This window comes from Jaculus jaculus, chromosome 16 (assembly GCF_020740685.1).
Source record: "Jaculus jaculus isolate mJacJac1 chromosome 16, mJacJac1.mat.Y.cur, whole genome shotgun sequence".
NCBI lineage: Eukaryota > Metazoa > Chordata > Mammalia > Rodentia > Dipodidae > Jaculus > Jaculus jaculus.
In genome coordinates, this window is record NC_059117.1 from 17780521 (window position 1) to 17800695 (window position 20175).

At 40.0% G+C, this 20175-nt stretch overlaps 1 protein-coding gene across 2 annotated transcripts in view; it reads right to left on the bottom strand.

The window, feature by feature from the left end:
* Reln (reelin) overlaps positions 1-20175 on the bottom strand; it is a 498095-nt gene that overhangs the window by 227348 nt on the left and 250572 nt on the right. For both annotated transcript variants that reach the window (XM_045135772.1, XM_004652888.2), the window contains exons 9-10: positions 6188-6284; positions 2624-2864 (exon numbers count right to left, since the gene is read on the bottom strand). In XM_045135772.1, coding sequence (XP_044991707.1) covers positions 2624-2864; positions 6188-6284 — 338 coding nt within the window. The remainder of the gene's footprint in view (positions 1-2623; positions 2865-6187; positions 6285-20175) is intronic.

Sequence of the window (20175 nt, forward strand, 5' to 3'; positions counted from 1 at the left end):
TGTATTATTGACAAACTTATAAATTGGACAGCAAAGCAAAAGCCTATTCACCTAAATTTGTAATTTAATTAAAATACTACTGAAGCAAAACCACACTTCATGCATTTTTATCATGAGTGGTACCAAAGAACATGCAATAAGAAACCAAGTAGATAATTAGATCAGTATAATAGCTTGTAAAATGAGGCAGAAAATGCACATTTATGCAGCAAAGGACATAGAACTAAATGATAAATTATTGTCCTGGGAAAAGGGTTCATGTACCTTCTTGCCAGTGTTGAGTAAAGGCAGCAGAAAGCCCTCTTGATATCACACAGGCTGTTCTGACCGAAGCCCTCTGGACCTATATAACTGTAATATGTGGACTTTTTTTTAAAGAAGCCATGACTTAGGTCTCCGTCAGAATAAAATTCCGACAAAGTCTGGGGATGCTTTCCTGAACTGGGCTGTGACGATGCCTGTTTCTCATACCAGCCAATATGCTGTAATTTCATCAACTCGAAGTAAAACAAGTAGGAGAGTTTTGATTGCTTGAAGAAGTTATTTGTCACAAGAGTTCCTGTGTTGAAAATTCACTGAATGATTTGCAGTCTGTTTTTTTTTTTAATTTTTTCTAGTACAGAAATGAATCATCTACAAGGAGGCAAGGCAGTGGGGCCTGCTGCGGCAGGCCTGTAACCATAGCTGCTCAAGAGGCTTTGGCAGAAGAGTCACAAGTTCAAGACCTGTCTGGACTACATTGTGAGGTTAGGGCCACCCTGGGCAACTTACTGGTGCCCTGTCTTCAAAAAGAGTGAAAAGAGAGCTAGGGATGTAGCTTAGTGGTGGAGTGCTTGCCTAGCATGAGCAAAGTCCTGGTTTGAATTCCAGGTAACACACACACACACACACACACACACACACACACACACACACACACACACTAAAAATTAAAAAGAAGTGAGCATCCTAAATTTCTGTATTCTTCTTGTTCTCTTTCTGTGTTCTCTCCCTTATCCAGCATAGCCTTTATATTTGTGCCAGTAAACCAGATTTTAAAAATTCACTAAACTGTAATTTCATTTTATTTTCACATATTAGAAACATGAGAGGATCCAGTTGAGGGCCTAACGGCATTGTTCATATTGCTGGGAAGGCAAGCTCAAAAGTGCCGTTTCCATTTCTAAGGTGGACAGTTAGCAAATTTGTGTCTTCCTTTGAACTTCTGATCCTGAGTCCAATCTCCGGCCAGCTATTTATTGGTTGGCCTCAGCATCAAGATCTATAGGTCAGAAGTGAATTCACCTACTTCCTGTGAATCTGTCCCCTTCATACGTTTCATGTTTCAATGAATGGCACCACTGTCCCCTTCACTGCCCAAATCCCTTCCCTGATATACACAATTGCCTCACCTTTTCTATTCGTTTACAACCTTCTTCATTTCCTTGCTACAAAACCTCTGAAACATATTTATATTTCTCCATTCTCTCTCCCCTATTCTGGCCATCCTGATTTCCCACTGAACAATTGTTAGCAGACTTCTATTTGGTCTGGGCAAGCACCCTTTCATGTTTCCCTTCAGTATTCTCTCCTCAAAGGGGTATATTTCAAGTGCCAAATCGGGCTGGCTCTTATGTCAAACAGGGTGCTTATCACCTTCAGTATAAAGTCCCAAGTTTTCAAAAGCAAGGTCTTATCACTAGCCAGCATTACCCAAGTCTCAACTTAAGACACTGGACCATTATTTTGAAATTATCCAAGACTTTTGTTTGTGTGGTTTCACCTTTTAGACTCTTTACTTTGAGCTGTTATTGCAGAAAATCACACCCTGAGTAGCTTATATAAGGAACATTTGTTTCAAAAAAAAAAAAAAAAAAAAGGAAAAAGAACATTGGTTTGTCACAGTTACGACAGGCAGAAAGTCTACAAGCAAAGCACTGGGCAATGCAGCAAGGGCTCCCTTTCTGGTTTTTGCTATTTCTGATTCTTGCTATGTCCTCACAGGCTGAGAGAGCACCAGAGAGTTCTCTGGCTCTTTTTCTTTCTTCTTCACAACAGCATTAATCCCATTCACAAGGGCTCCACCACTTCTTAGTCACATATGATGATACTTCACCATATTAATTTGGGGTGGGAGTTGCAAACATTCAGATCAAACCACAGTCTCTCTGTGTGTGAGAGACCTTCGAGTCTAGATGTACGAGTCCCTTCCTACCTGGCCTGCTTCCATTTGCTCTTCAGTCTTGGCCTGGATTCCTGATCTCCTGGAAAAGTCTCCCTAATGCCCCAAACTTTACATGATGTCTGTCTTAGTACTCTAAATTTCCCAGAAAGTAACAACTAGAGTGTTCCTTATTTGCACACTTACATGTCTACCTGCCTCCATTAAGCTGACAGCCATGCAAAGGGAAGAAATTTATCTTCCCTTATGGTCTCTGGGTTCAGCTCAATACAGTGGGTCCTCAAATATGTGTTAAATGAGGGAGTGAATGCACGCTTTTTAAAAAAGTGGTATTAAGGGTGCAAATATGAGAAATAAAAACATTGTTTCTCAAATAGTGATTTTGACCAAATTATCCATTCACAATTTAGTTTGGTGAGCCGTAGTTTTCCGAAGCAAGAGAGAATGAAGGAAAGCTCAAACCTTGATGGTTGCTCCTGGGAAGAAGAGCCAGTTGCCTGTGTCCACTGGGTCCAGACTGTCTTCTAAGATGACTTGTCTGTGGGCTGAATTGATGACCAGGATGTTATCCAAGGCCCAGCAGGCTTCGTAGGCCTCCTCTGCATGGAGACTCTCCTGCTTCCACCGGAACTGCACATTTTCTCCCTTGGCGTCCTCAGGAAGGTAGAGGATGTGGATAACGGTGCTGATGTTGGACGGGGCTCTGGAACACATGGTGAAAAGAAGAGCTCAAGAGCTTTACTCTTCCTTCTGATTGTAGCTTCACTGTCTCAAAAACGTTGTACTCATTACACACTAAATGCAACCCCATTGCCCCAGGATCTTTAGTGTTAGCTGATCGCTATAATTTCCGTGGTATGTGATGACAGGTTATATGTTAAAGATCTTTGAGAGGTTTGAATTTGACACAAACCAGGAGCTCTGTGTCTTCAAATAAGCCAATAAAGGGAGGCAAAGGGCATATGCTGCTGGGCTTGGGTAAACAAATTCAAGTGCATCCAGCATAGTTTTTGCATGTGGTACTCATCTAAAATAATTTACTTGAACTAGAGAAAAAGCAAAAGTCACCCCAATGTTGCCTCTTACTTTTGAAAAATATAGAGGCCATTATATGCAATATGTTTCATAATCAGTCTTTATAAAGTTATTTATTTCCAGTAACTAGATACATATTTTCCTATATTTAGACTTATGAAATGTGAGATTTTACATGGCATTAAATGTACTAGCATAATCTCATGTAGGTAAATCTGTAAAAGTATGGTATAATTCAACATCATTTTTATATTACATCTACTAGAATCTAGCTCCTTCTGCTATATAATAAAATAGTTTTATTAAACATTTTATTCTACCAAAGTAGAAATCTGTGGTAGTAAAACTGATCATTTTAGCTGAGATTAAAAATGGCACTAAAATGCAAACTAGTGGTACCTTAGACTTACTATAAATCAGTTTTGAAAGTGCTAGAAAAAAAGCCATATTTTTCACTCAGCAATGAAGCACATATATATCTGTAGACTTGTCAGGGTAGGTTATAGATGGTGTACCTTACCTTTGGAGGTAATCAATTCCCTTCTCTTTTATAATATTTCATGACAACTATCATTTTAGCTCCAAAAAGAATTTAAACTGATGAAGGGAATATATTTTGATTCAGGTAGTGGCTAGAAATATTTTCACTCTGATTACCAGTGGTAAGGAAAATGTGAAATAGTAAGTGTGATGGTTTGGTACACAGCCAAAACCTGAAAAAGTCAGTTAGTGAAAAAATAAATGAACTCAGCTGAATATGATCTTTATATGCTATAACCAAGTGTGTGCCTTCATCATTTATTATATCAAAAGCATAGAGATGTTTTCTAGAAAAATATACACTATAATTTAATTTAGTCATGAAATGTAACAGAAGAAAGAGAGCTGTAGAAGTATAGATAAAGCTTTAAAGATTTGTACTTCTTTGCTTGAATTCATTTATGTATATAAATATTCAACAGGAATGCTCTTTTTAAATTACAGGAAATTAGAAAGAATAACAACATGTTGTGTTATAAAGCTGGCACAGTAAGCCACAGCTCAGCTCATAGTGGGTACCTATAAATTACACTTTACCCAGTCACAGAGGGAAATAATTTATTAAAATATATAAGTTAGAATTGCCTTTCTCAGTTTTATTTAGAACAGAACTTAGATATATGAAGGTTTTTATTTACTTTTACTTTTTAATACAACTAGAAGTCTTTTACAAATTGGTTTAGCATTAAAGACTATCACCCTAATATTTATTCTGTTTGCCTAATTAAACTACTGTTCTTTTAATATAAAAATAAAAGAAGGAAACCAGGTTATGAAAAAATAAACCTAAAAAAAAAAACTGGCAGAAAATATCCTATTTCAAGTTTGACAGTTGAGAAACTAACCCAATCATCATAATCACTTTATAAGGATTTGGTTGTTTATTTTTGTATATTATACCCAAAGTAAAACATGAATTTTGAATTTCATTTTATAGTTTAAGCTCTGTAAAGTGGTGGAAATGATGTAAGTTTTGCTAAGTGGGATGGTTAATCTCAATTGCCAACTTGATTGGATTTAGAATAACCTAGGAGACAAATCTCTGGGCATAACTGTGAGGTGGATTAAGTAACTGAAGTGGGAAAACCCACTCTAACTGTGTGTGGCACCATTCTGTGGGCTCGGGTCTGGGGGAGTAAGAAGGAGAAAGCCAACTGGGCATCAGAATTCATTGCCCACCGTCTCCTAAGGCAGAGGCAATGTGACCGGCTGTCCTCACTGTAGTGGACTGTGAGCCAGAACAGACACTTCCTTCTTTACGTCACTTTTGTCAGGCATCTTGTCACAGCAATGAGAAAATAACTAACATACTAACTTAGCCAGAGCCTCTCCATGGGAATGAGGTCCTTCTTCTTCTAGAATCCTACTTTACTTTAAAAATTTTTTTAGCCGGGCGTGGTGGCTCACGCCTTTAATCCCAGCACTTGGGAGACAGAGGTAGGAGGATTGCTGAGAGTTCGAGGCCACCCTGAGACTACACAGTGAATTCCAGGTCAGCTTGAGCCAGAGTGAGACCCTACCTCGAAAAACCAAAAAAAAAAAAAAAAAAGTATATATTTTTTTATTAACAACTTCCATGATTATAAAAAATATTCCATGGTAATACCCTCCCTCCCCCACTTTCCCCTTTGAAGCTCCATTCTCTCCATCTCAATCAGTCTCTCTTTTATTTTGATGTCATGATCTTTTCCTCCTATTATAATGGTCTTGTACTAGAGTGTTCAGCACTGCAATATCTCTATCGCACCTTCCAAGGCTCAGGGTCTAATGCGGAAGAGGTGGCGGAAAGAATGTAAGAGCCAAAGGAAGGGTGGGACTCCTTGTAACGTGCTTCCCTCAGACACAAAATGGCCTGGATATTCATGACCTCACAGTGCCTGACACTACTTTACTTTTTAATGAGGAACTTAAAGAAAATATATGATGGTAAGGTACATCACATTTGTAAGAGACTTTTAAAACGAGTCTTAGGGACTTTAGAAAGTGCGTGACATGACTAGGGATGAGATTTAAAGGATCTAGCAGCTATCAACTCCATGTCATCAGAGACAGGAGGGATTCAGGCAGTCACCTGATTCGCTCCCAGCTCTATACACCAGACCAGAGCCTGGTCATTTATTGCCATGGACGGGGATGTTACATGGTACAGGATGCTCAGGGTTATGATACCAAAAGTAACTTTATCCAAAATTTTTTGGAATAAGGAGTACTGACAGTAGGAATTTCCAAATAAAAAATTACATTTTTAACAATGGCTCACTCCAATAGAATATATATGTAATATATGGTAGATATAAATATGTGTGTGTGTGTGTGTGTGTGTTTCAACATAATGAACAACCAGATGACTTTTAACCGAGAAGATAAGTGAGATGTATACTGAAGGCAAATAGGGAAGCAAAAATCCAATTTGCATCAGAATTGATGAAAAGACTGTAAATTACAACCAACCTGATTTTCTCGAGCTGATTCCAGTCTGCAGTGTTGTTCTTGGCATATGACACGATGATGCTGGGGTCAGAATAACTAAAGCGACAGGAACCCGAACCTGTAAGTAGACATTACAATAAACTTCAAGGTTGATAAAAAGCAATGCAACTGCATGTTATCTTTTCTGATGAATACCTTCAATAATTTTTCCAATATTTAGGAATTTATTCAACTACGTTTAAATTTCCTTTGTTCTTTTCTTATAAATAAATTTAAGATACAGAGAGAAGGTAAAAAAGCATAAATTGCACATTCTTTAAGGCAATAGGGACTATTTAAATTTGGCTTAAAGAATAAGCAATTCTATGCCAAGAAATATCTAAATATTATAGAATGACTAATAATGCCATTATTGCTTTTAAAAGTTACTATTAATTAATAGTCATTGTATTAAATGGTACGTGCATCATTAAACTGAAGAACAAAGCCGTCATTCTCTTTCTGTTTGTATGATACTTAAATGTTGAAACTACTGAGGAACTAAAATATTGTAATGAAAATTCAATAACACAATGAATAAAAACTATTAGAGATGTGATTAATGTTATTCTACTAGAGCTCAGTATTTAATATTTAAAATAGAGACACCCTGTCCCATTGTGACTATTTGGTGATTAATTCTCATTACTATTTTCAATACTGCAAGTATGACTACCAAAGGAAATTTTAAAACTGATTAAGAATTTGCTTCTCAGGTTCAACACATTCATATGATGAGGAATGGTATGACTGTGATTTCAAAGATCCCAGAAAACCCAAAACAGCCGTGAAACATTTGCTCAAAGTTGATTGTAACTAATATAGCAGAACTTTTTTATATTCAATAAAAACAAATGAACCCAAAGCAAAAGCAACAGTGCAATTTGTGTTTAACTTGTAACCATCTGCTAGAGGATCCTCAGTTTCAGCAAACAGCATCTGTTGATGGCTTTACATTTTTAGTATTCGGGGATGCCAAGCTTTCATCAGACTAATTTATTTCTCTTCAGTGGTGTTTAGTACAAAACCAGTTAGTCTGAAATTTCCAAAGCTGGCAATGGACTAAAAGGCCAAACAGCAGTTTTCCTAGATTTATTCTCACAGCTGAAATGTAGGTGGAAAAGCTTGAAAGAAAGAGGCATTCAAAGACATCCATGATCTTCATGGAACCCTGCCTTATGTCATTGCCATCGTTGCTAACTTCCACCTCTCATGAGCAGCTGCTGAAAATAAATACCAAACTGTGTGGCTGGAAATGGAAGTTGGCAAGGTTTGTGGGACAAACCTTAACACAAACAAGGAGATCTGGCAGAGAGTGCTATTTGAAAGGGAAAGTTCAAATTAGCCTAAAGATTTAAATGTTGTTCATGCACTTCCTTTATGTCTCACATTCCCTGGGTGCTTCAAAGAAAATGTATGAGGTAAATCTTTGAAAATGATAGATTAATAAGCAAAAATGTCATTTACAATTGCATCAAGCAATTCTTGCAATTGGTTCTGAAATATGTACACAGAATGAAAGTTGGTACACATCAAAATAATTCTCTCCAAAGCAGCCTGAAGACAAATTTGATTTCCAGCAATATTTTTTTGTTTATTTTATTTATTTAGTTGAGAGTGACAGACAGAGAGAGAAAGAGGCAGAGAGGCAGAGAGAGAGAGAGACACAGAGAGACAGAGTGTGTGTGTGTGTGTGTGTGTGTGTGTGTGTGAGAGAGAGAGAGAGAGAGAGAGAGAGAGAGAGAGAGAGAGAGAGAGAGAGAGAATGGGCGCGCCAGGGCCTCCAGCCACTACAAATGAACTCCAGATGCATATGCCCCTTGTGCATCTGGCCAACGTGGGTCCTGGGGAATTGAGCCTCGAACCAGGGTCCTTAGACTTCACAGGCAAGCGCTTAACCACTAAGCAATATCTCCAGCCCTCCAGCAATATTTTGATGGTACCATTTCAATGTTAGGGGATAAACTTATTATCTGTCTATTAAATGTATCAGGCAACTCCCCTTCAGCCACTTGGTCTTTAGTTTCTCTCATATCTAAAGCATTAGTGGTTTTCTAATCCACCTCCTCACTAATGTCAAGCGGCCCTCATTAGCTCTTGCCAGACTTCTGCAATTGTGACTAACTGGTCTCCTATCTCCAGCCTCCCCTGTCCACACCCAGGACAGTGCCAGTACTCTTTCTGTAAGTGAATTACTTATTGAGTTACCTCCTTGTTCTAGACAAAGTCTTTCATCCCATCAGGATAAAGCTGTCCATCTACCTGGTAGCAGGATAAAGGAACACAGTTCCGTGAGATTAGATGATACTCGGAAGAACAGAACTAGCTCGAGTCGTTATGAAGGGTTTTTCCATACAAAGATGACCACAGACTCAAAGCGGCTCCAACAGAAAGGTGGATCCCCAGAAGATGAGGACTTGGACTTGGGGTACCCATGTCCAGCCAGAGGAGAGGCACTGTGAATGCCAAGGGAACCAAGGTGGGGCAGTCACCCCTAGGAGCAGCACTCAGCTTTGGAGATCAGCCTCACGCCGGGGCTGCTCCCAAGCCATTTTGCCAAGTGGCACCAGTCCAGGAGACAAATAATTCTCCATTCCCACTCAGAGTATAGCTGTGTAACAAGGTGAAATTTGTCTTCACGTAAACCTTCCAGATTGCAATCCCCCTGCCACTTAGAAATCAGTCAGCAGAACAAGGTGTGACTTTGCCCAGACTAAGGGTGGTTGCTCACTCTTGTCTGGGGGAGAGAAGTGGTTGGCCATTCTTCTCTGCTTTCTTGCCAACTTGGCTGCCACTCCCAACTGCCATACCTACATGTGGGGTTCACAGCTATCATATCCTTAAGGACTGGGGAGACAATTGCAAACAGGCTCTATCTGACACAGGTACCTGTCTATTTCCTCTCAATGACATTTAGTTGCCAAGTCTAAAATGGGAAAACTTAGAAAGAAAAGACTATGTAAGATGTTAAAAATGCAAAAATATTCTCATTTGCAGATTTGTTCCTCCTACATCAGATCATTCTCAATGAAATCCTTCACTCTAATGGAACGTTTCTGCAAGGATTTAAAGAATGGTTAATGGAAGGAAGATTAGCCATGGTGTGATTGCTAGTCTCTGGTTGTCAACTGACAGGATTTAGAATCACCATGGAAACAAATCTCTAGCCATAACTGTGAGGGATTTTCTAGATTAGATTAGTTGAGGTGGGAGGAGCCACCTTAACTGTCAGGTGGCACCAGTCCATGGGCTGGGTTCTGGACTGCATGGAAAGTGGAGAAGCTAGCTGGGCATTCACTACCCACTGCTCTCTACCTTCCCACTGGTGAGACGATGGGTTCTTGTTCCTGCAACGTTTCCCTGCCATGATGGACTCTACGCTCTGGGGCTATAAGCTGAAATAAGCTCTGCCCTGCTCTAAACTCTTTTTTAAAAAAAATTTTGTTTATTTTTATTTATTTATTTGAAAGCGATGGACAGTGAGAGAGAGAGAGAGAGAGAGAGAGAGAGAGAGAGAGAGAGAGAGAGAGAGAGAGGGAATGGGTGCGCCAGGGCCTCCAGCCACTGAAAACGAACTCCAGATGCATGCGCCCCTTGTGCATCTCGGTCTTGGGGAACCGAGCCTGGAACTGGGGCCCTTAGGCTTCACAGGTAAGCGCTTAACCACTAAGCCATCTCTCCAACCCTCCTGCTCTGAGCTCTTTGTGGTTGTGTATTTTGTCCCAGTAACAAGAAAGTTAGCTGATCCAAGTGATTAGCAAAGTAATTGAGAGGCGTTTATGGGTTTGAAACTGATCAAAAAGTTCTTTACAGGTGAATGAGGAACGTCTATTACTTTAACTTTGAGCCACAAGGGTACCAAGTGATTCAGTTTAGTTCTGATATATAACATGAGTAAACTTCTCGAATTTACTGATGGTGCCACAGAATCTAAGAAATTCCTCTCCCATGCAGTGTTGGAGACAGATTACTCTACCCAGTGTTTGAAGGAGAGCAGCAGGTTTTCTGTGACAGGGTGCTCATCAGTGTCCCCCCAGTTGGTCTTGATTGTCAATTCTTAATTTGAAGTTGACACATGATAAGTGATAAACATACAGCACCTGTCATCCACATCATTATTAATGATCAACCCTGTAGCATATAATATTTTCTTCCTTTCTTTTTTTTTTTTACAAATAGTTTACCCTCTGATTTAGGACTTCACTGTGGAATAAATATAAGCTATCTCTTCTGTGTTCCTAGGAGTATACAACATCTTGAAGCTTTCATGCAGTAAACAACATACTTCGCTCTATATTGTGAATTTGTGTCCTCCTAGACACAGCTTATGCTATTTCAAGAACTTTCTTAGTATTATCAAGTGAAATACAGGAATACTGGAAAAAATGTCTTTATACTATTTTAGTATTTTAATGTAAAATTACATGTCTAAATTCATTAAAATTAAAACATGTATATAGCAATGTTTTCATTTTTTTCACCCACAAATTGATCATATACCATATTCTCTATCCATCCATGCTAATGTTTTCTGCCTTCCTCCTGTTACATTTGGCTTTGCTCCTCCTAAATGGCTAATGTCTGTCTTTATCTTGTGAGCCATCCCCCACCCTCAGCCTTTGGAAAGCACTATTCTACTTCCTAGTAGACTCAAATGGTCTTAATCCCTTTCTCTTCATTTCTCCACATTCTCTCCTTTGGGTTATATTACCCCCTTTCTAGATTCTTAATAACATCTGTCACAGGTAGATAGGTTTATGTGTCCCATGAGCATCACTTTTACAGATCCAACTGCTATTGGCAATCTCTAATGAACATCCTAAACGCAGTAAGTCAAAATAAAAAGTACTGGTTTCCCAGCCCCCTCCCCAAATATTCTGTTGTGTCTTTTCATTTCATATGAAGTCTGCTTTGATGCAAACCAAGTCTTTTAGGTACTTTTAGCTTTGGAAGAAATCTCATAAAATGTTTTTAAACTATAATGTGAGGGATTAATGACAAATCTTTTTATATGCATATGTACGGGTAATGTGTGTGACGCTTGCATATGGGTGCGTGTGCACCACAGCACATGTGAGGAGGTCTGAGAACAAGCACACGCATTTGTCCTCCCCCTCCCCCTTCTTTGAGACAGGGTCTCTCACTGTTTTGCCTCCGCATGTGTCATTCTAGGTGGCCAGGAAGGCTCTGGATTCTGTTTATTCTGCCTCCTATGCCATGGGGATTCTGGGATCATAGATGCATGCACTACTTTGCATTTGATCTTACATGGGTGTTGGGAAAATTAACTTGGGCCAGCAGTTTCAAAGCAAGTGTCCTTAACTGCCGAGATACCTCTCTAGCCTGATCAATGAAAAACCTTTGTTGATAGGTGAATATTATATCTTATAGCCTAAAACAGATCATACTCATTTTTAATACTTTAATTTATTTATGAGAGAGAGACAGACAGACAGATAGAGAATGGGTGCACCAACTTCTGTAGCCGCTGCAAATGAACTCTAGACACCTGTGCCACCATGTGCATCTGGCTTACATGGGTCCTGGGGAAACAAACCTGGGTCCCTGGGCTTCACAGGTAAGACTCATAATCACTAAGCCATCTCTCCAGCTCCATGTTCATTTTCATATAGGATAATTCTATATGATAATGATTTCAATGTTTATTAGCGCTACTGCTCATTTTATATGAGCTTGTTTAGTTTTTCATGCTGGAAATCAAATCCATTTATATGACCTTTGCCTCAACTTTACAGTGAAAGTCCATCGATAATCTAGAAAAATTCTATGTGTTTAAGTTAGGGGAGACAGGTTGTCAGGCTTATAATCCACACTTTGACAACTCTTAGCTGTATGATCTTAGGCATTACTTGCTTTATTGTGTGGCCCAGTTTCCATATTTATGAAATGGGTAACATAGCAAAGCACTTCATACAAATGCAGATTAAGGAGTTAGCACATGAGCAGAGTCCAGAAAAAAAGTTCCTGGTCTGTTCTATTTAATCAATCTTTGCCATCATCCACTGTTTTAAAGTTTCATTTCAAAAATTCATTTGTCCTAGGGAAATGAAAAAATGTCTGATTACATTTGCTCATGGGCTTCTTATTAATTTTAATTACTGCTTATTAGAGAATTACAGCACTTTTCCCCCCTGTAGTTTCTCCTGCAGTCTTTCTTTGTGGCTAAGTGAATTACTCTAACAGTGTGCTTTGATTATTTGCTTAGTAGTTTTGGTTTGCCTATTAGATTATCTTTGCTTTGTGGTAACCATGAAGCTTACAGAAAATAAATTTGGGTTGAAACAGGTTGTTTGGTTGTGATAGCAACTTAACGATCATAAGGGTAACAGAAACAACCAACAACAGAAGAGCAAATTCTAGCTGTAGTAGATGTTGGGTAGACTGGGGCCACGTATCTTCCCCTAGCACTGCAGTTATTCCAGAATCTCTACCTATAAGCAGAACTTGTCCCTGGGATGAGGGACCTTGAGGTCTGCCTAGTGTTAAGTATAACCAGGACAGTACTCAATTTCAGGGCTAAGTCTTATGCTTAGTACCCCATCCAACCACAATGAATGGGATCTTATTCCACTCTAAGATGTCCCGTGTTGGGGTAGTGTTGGCGAAGGCAGGCAATCCTTGACCACCTAGGCTGACATTAGCTGGTGACAGTGACTCTTGAGTCTCACAGCTGCAAAGATATATAGGGTTAGGGGTGTATGGCCCTCCATGTCACAAGTAGAAGTGATACAGGCTGAAACAAAAGGTTTGTCCCACTGGGGGGACACCGGTCTCCTGCCTGGTATGAGGACAGTTCTAGAACGCCGCTCAAAGTCGGAAAAACTTCTCCAAGGCTGGAGCTAAAAGTTGTGTTGTACTTGCATTTCTAGGTCTCAAGGGCGGGCATAGGAAGAGGGGTGAGTGTGCCCTAGGCATACTCTAAGGGTGGAAGTGGTGAGGAGACTCTGCTCCACTGGGACCCAGGCCTACGCCCATGCCAGTCCTGGCTGGAGGCTTGGTCTGTGAACTAACTTTTGCCTAACCCTTCTCACCCGGGCTTTCAGGCCAGGCCCTGAGTTTGGAGACAGTACTGCGCTGGCTTCTCTTTCTTCCACTCTGCCGCCCGAGGTCAGGGTTGGGGGGGTGAGGGGGTGGGGGGGAGTGGAGCCCTCAACCATCTGCCTAGAACAGGGCAGAAGGGGTGAGGCTTTGACCAGCCCCGCCATCCCCAGCCCTTGTGGTGGGTTTCACTCAAAAGCCTGGACTTATTTCTCTCTCTCTCCACAAGGAGGAGGCAGCCGCTCCAAAACAGGCTGCTTGGGATGTGGAAGGACAGATGTGGGAACACTTTCCTTCCTGCTTTCTTCTAGAAGTTTCTATTTTGTTACACTAAAGTCAGACATGATGGTCTCTTACTAGATTTCCTTAGCTCTTATGGAGATAGTATTGTGCATAAATAGATTTTTCTATGGGGAGATCATAATGGGAGCACAGTGTTTTTGGCCACCATCTTGACCTGTGTCTATTAAGGCATCCCTTATAATCTCCTACCTTTGGAAGAGCTATAAGTTCAATGACAAAAACACAAGATGAGATCCAAAGGAGCAACCTACCTATTGGTTAGCATTGTAGGTAAATGTGTTAATGACTAAACCTAATTAGCAGAAAGGGAGGGTGTGTTCTAAGTAGGATAATAAGACAAATCAGGGTAGATAGATCTCATGAGTTGCAATTTTGATTTTGCATTTCCTAGCATACAAAGAAGACAGAAAATCTGGTTTGTTATAATTTTTAAAATAATCGTTTTCATTATTTTTAACATTTTATTTATTTATATGCAAGAGAAAGAAAGAGGCAGGTAGAAAGAGAAAGAATGGGCATGCCAGGGCCTCCAGCCACTACAAATGAACTCCAGATATGTGCACCACTCTGGCTTTATGTGGGTACTGGGCAATCAAACTTGGGTCCTTAGGCTTTAACCTTAGTGCCTTAACCATCGATCCATCTCTCCAGCTGTGGTTTATTAGAGAAGAAAAAAAGTCTAGTAACTCAAGAGAAGAGTGGCTAAGAATGAGCAAATCCAACTGTATACATTCCCTCTTTATAAGGAAAGAACCTGAGGTAAAGAAGGTAAGGAATTTACTCAGGACCAAGCCATCCAATTAATGGGAGTCAGAATGCATGCTTTCAACCACTTTTTTTTGTTTGTTTGTTTCTACACAAGCACATAGATATATTTAACAGTGATGCTAAGTTACTAAAGGCAACCAACCACTGTTCTATATGCCAAAGTGCACAAACATCTACTTGTCTTTCTTTGGATTTGCTTTTAACCAGTACTGCATTCTCCTGTGGCCAGACCACACAGGGACAGGTTTCTGGGCTCATAACCTAAGGCTGTGAAAACTTTGTTTTCAGCAAGGAGAGAAAGGAAAGAGTCTAAATGCGAGATCATTTCACGTACCTTGCTAGCTGAGCTCTCCGCTCTCTCTGGTTCCACCTCAACAGACCATGCTAAGACTCGTCCAAGAATAAGTAATCACGTTCACTTGGACACATCACTTGTCTCCACAGTCCTTGACATCCCTCTCCTTTCTCTGTCCCCACAGCCAATCCCGCGGACTCTTGTCCCACATCTTCATTAAACCTGCACCTTTCTTCTGTTCCACTGTCACCTCCTTGTAGCATCTCTTACCCAGATCTCTGTGATAATCTCCTTAACTGGGTTCCTGAACAAGCACAAAAGGTTAGCCTTCCAGAGATTTTCTTCATTCGTAATTTGCTTAAAAACCAGAAGGAAAGTTATTTTAAAGAGATTTTATTTTTTTTGCAACACACCAACATTTTCCAACTGAATGTCATATTGCAATCAAGATTAAGTTTAAGACAGCAGGTCAATTCACATTTTTATTTTAAGCCACAAATTCCACTACAGGCTTGCAAACCTACTCTTGAAATAACCATTTCAACCATAAAGAATCAATATTTACAGTAGGCAGTACTTGTTTTAAAATAAAGGAATAAAAAGAATGGCATTTCAATATTGTGAGGTTGTTTACTTTTACTGTTAGAAAACAATCTTGCTTTTTTTGAAGTGCTTGGGATAGAACTCGGGGTCTATGCATGACAGGCAAATGGCCTACCACTAAGCTGTGGCCCAGTCCATGTCACACTAATTCTAAACAAGAATATTTTATTGTGAACTTGGCCTATTCGATAAACCACTTTACTCAGTGTAACTTAACAGTCGAGATTAGGTTGGGTCTTTTACTTCTGGTTCTGTTTTAATAGTCATGTCCTCACTACCGGTCAGAAAGAGTAGAGAAGTAACATTCCGCTTCCGTCAAGGAACCCAAGGCCACAATGACAAACAGCCGCTTAATCAGCGAGTCAATCAGCTACAAAAGTAATCTCTAATGCAAAGGCTAGGTGTAAATTCAAAGGTCTTCCGTGTTCAGTTCCACTCTTCTTCGTTTCAGCTGTCATTTGGTAAACACTAGGAAGAAGATTCCACGAAAAGCCTTTCTCATGGAAGAGATAAAGCATCACTTACTGCTGACAGTTACACACGGTTCTGTGCTAGCAAGAGATCGTGGGCATCGCTCCGGCCCTGGCCGTTCGCTCTGCTGGGTTCACTGTCACGCACAGTTCAGGCCTCTGCTCTTGCGTTCATACTCGTACGCCTGTGAGGAAACCCTACCTCACCCACTCCCTGATCCCTGATTCCTTTTCTTCATTGCATCATTACTTTCTTTAAAAAAAATATTTTATTTTCATTTATTTATTTGAGAGAAAGAGGCAGGGTGGGGGAAGAGAGAGAGAGAGATAGAGAGAGGGAGGGAGGGAGGGAGGGAGGGAGGGAATGGGTGTGTCATGGCCTCCAGCCAATGCAAAGAAACAAACTCCAGACGCATGCTCCCCCTTGTGTATCTGGCTTATGTGGGTCCTGGGGAATTGAACCTGGGTCCTTTGGCTTTGCAGGCAAGCGCCTTACCTGCTAAGCCATCTCTCCAGCCCTGCATCATTACTTTCTGACATATTCATGCCTTTGCTGATCGCCTCTTCCACCAGAATGTCAACTGCACAAGAGGAAAGGTTTTATTTCTCAAATCCTGTCTTCTGCTCACACTTGAAAGGAGCCCAAAGGACACTTACTGAATGAAGTAAATCTTTTCTAGACTTAGTCAGCTTTGGGAAGAGTCTTTTGGAACCACACTAATAGCACTGTTACATGAGAATTAGAATGGCTCTTTTTACATAACCCCTTAATCTGCAGGATGGGGGTAAGAGGGATAGGTTCTGTCCATCCCCAGGGGGACTGGTGCTTTTCTTGGCAGAGCAAGAGAGGAAACGTATTCCCATCTTAGGCCAACACAGAGGACTGTCTGGATCACAGTAGCACATTTATCTGCCAAGGAGACATCTCTGTTCCTGGTTTCATATCATTCTCTGATAACATAGATTAACTAAAATTTGTAAAATAAAGATATGTCAAGTACTTTCATATCACTTGTGAGGGCTGTCTCAAAAAAAAAAAAAAAACAACGAAAAACAGAATCATATTTTCTGACAAGTTTCATTCCTTGCTGACTCATGGTTCATTTTCTACACCTAGTTCTAGAACTTTGGAGCAGTGGGAAGACATCTAAACAGTCATGAAGATGAGCGTGTAATTCACAAACGAGTTGTCAGGGCCATAGACAGACCCCAACACTTATGCACTTATGCAAGGTTAAGTGGAGGCTTCATTTGGCAGAGACTCCCAATTTGGCGCTTTTCCTTCCCTCTATATCCACCTACAGCAAAATATGGCAATAAATACAACTAATAAATTCTCATGTTGAATGTAAAAAGAACCATGGCTTCAAATACTTGTTTATAAGAAGTATTATTTTACATTGCTGGTTATTACTTGTTAGTAGTCAGAACACTAAATGCATGGTCCCTACAGGCAGAAACAATAAACTACCAAGTACAGGAAAAGCTTAAAAATTGGAACGAAAAATTGATGAAACCTGCATAAGGGTATGCATGAGGATAGGAGTGAAAATAATTTATCAGAATGTAAACAACATCAATTAACGCAATATAGGTAAGTATAATTCTTAAAACTTTTTTTCATTAGCTTTAATTTGGAGAGATGAAGAAACAGAGTTAGGGAGAATGGGCGCGCCAGGACCTTTCGTCGTTTGTGAACCAAATCCGGATGTGTGCGCCCCCTTGTGGCACATGTGTGATGTTGCACGCTTGTGCCACTGCATTTGGCCAAGTGGGACCTGGAGATTTGAACATGAGTTCTTAGGCTTGGCAAGCAAGCACCTTAACCACTAAACCATTTCTCCAGCCCAATATAGGTCAATGTAATTCTTAATTCTGACATGTTTGGTGTGGAGTGATATGGATTTACCATGAAGCTAAGGGACCTTCCCTTGCAGTGTCTTCCAGGGCTGGTGGAGAAACTCTCCAGCAGTGTGTTTGCTTGACCATGTTTTGGCAGGCTTGCGGTCTCCACTCTGACTCATCAGCATTCCATCATTTTGACTCTCACGGCAGGTGGTTTGCTTTGAGAACTCAGGTAAGGACAGGTTGGTTTGGAGCTATTTTTATTTCGGGTTGCTGTGACAGAGTTGTGTAGTTCACATCTATTTTAGAGTACAGTTATTCTCAGCATGAAAACAGCTACCAGGAAGTCCTGCCACCCACTGTGCTGGCACACGCAGCATCATGACTCAAAGGCAGTGATGATACATTGCTTAATCAGTGACGTCAATTCAGTGAGCACTTAAGATTAGTCATTGTACAAAGTTAAATCTGAAATCTAAATGAGAGATTTTTTTTTCCAATTTAATAATGATCCTAAAATCCTAAGTGACATTATTAATAAGCAGTTGGGATGGTAAAATATTACATATAATAAAAATATTAAATATAATAAAAACAAATAGTCCAATAGAGGAAGAGTTACATTTGTTTTCTCTATAAAAAGCATCACAATATTGTTGTCATATAAAGAAACAGTTTGAGTATGAAGCCAACAGTGTAAGGTAAAGTAGTATAGGATAGGGCACCTCAGGAAGTTCACATAGATGTTTTATTTCCTGGTTTTATGATGTCTGTAGTATTGTTAGTTTGTGAAACTTTGCAAATTGTTGTGACTTTGCTTTTAGCATACTGGTTCTTTTTTTTTTTTTAAGACTTTTAAATTTTATTTATTTATTTATTAGAAACAGAGAGAGGGAATGGCACAGCAGGGCCTCTAAGCCACTGCAAACGAACTCCAGATGCATGTACCTCCTTGTGCATCTGGCTTATGTGGGACCTGAAGAATCAAACCTGGGCCCTTAGGCTTCACAGGCATGTATCTTAACTGCTAAGCCATCTCTCCAGCCCTATTATGATTTCTTTTAAAATTCTTAATAAATGCTCATATTTGTACCTGACCTTGATCATGTGACTTTGTTTCTGCCTTACAGAAACCCTAAACACACCCCTCCAAACTGTAATTGTCAAAGGTGGACCTGAAAGCCCTATGTCCACTCCTGAGCAGAGCAAGTACAGGTTGTTTATCACAGTGCTTCATGCATTTCTGAAGTCCCACGTCCGAGAGCAAAGGAGTTCATGTGAACAACTTCATCTTCTACTCTGCTCAGCATGGCATAATCAAGTGATAAGTATATTTTAGCAAGACAGCAATAAAGTGAGGATGAGGATGTATATGGCTACATTCAGTCTGCAGTGTATAAACACTTCAAAACATCATGCTACACATGGTAAATGCATATATTCTTATCTGTCACTTTAAAATAGATGTGAAAAATCTGTTGAAGAATAAAGAAGACTTCAAAGTTTTTTAAAATTCTTTTTTATGTCACTAGAAATAGTTTTGGCTAAATTAAAATATTTTGACAGGGAAATGAATCACATTACCATTGGATTAGAACTAATGAAATTACTTTTAAGACAGGGTTTCTCCTTTACATGATGCATATTTAATGTTTGGTGTTGAATATGAACAAAAGGTAGCCAGTCATGTGCTCCAGGGTTGGACAAGAGCCGGTGAGAACTTGAACTCCAGGACTTGCTCCTTGGACTACTTCTGTGCGGCACTGGCTGGAGAACCCTCAGGAGCTGCCAGCCTTATAAACCCGGAAATGCACAGGCACATAGGAAGGAGCAATTACTTGCTAACGTAAGTGAAGCCCAGCTTCAACACTCATCATAAATGTGTTCACAGTGCAATTGCTTATTTGCCATAATATACACTTCTAAAGGAGACTACCAACACCTCCCAGAGCCAGGAAGTTCCCACAATTCACAAACAAACTTATTCCACTCTTCCTATTCCTCTCATGCAGTTGCTATAAAGCTTCAAGAATTTTTGAAATTCTTGACTGAGCTCCATGATAGAACAGCATCATCTTCTCATCTGAGTTTTGTTTTAAAGGTGAACCAGGGCTGGAGTTGTGGCTCAGTGGGTAGAGTCCCTGCTTACTATGGAGGAAGCCCCGCGGCCTATCCCCACCGCTACACAGACTGGGTGTGGTGTGCATGCCAGAAATCCCAGCACTCAGCAGGTAGAAGCAGAGTTTGAGATCAGCCTGAGTTACATGAGAGACACCCTGTCTCAAAAAATATAATAAAATAAAAGAATTAAACTTATTTTCAAAAAGAAAGAAGGAAAGGTTAAAAATCAAATTCATTCTCATCTTAAAAACAAATACTTAGTCCGTCATGGCGGTGCATGCCTTTAATTCCAGCACTCGGGAGGCAGACGTAGGAGGATCGCCTTGAGTTCGAGGCCACTCTGAGACTACATAGTGAATCCAGGTCAGCCTGGGCTAGAGCAGAACCCTACCTTGAAAAAAAACAAAACCACAACAACAACAACTTGTTTATTGGTTCTCAATCTCCACAAGGTATGCATAAACAATGAAGATGAAAGTGGCTTAAAGTTCAGAAGAAATGAATAT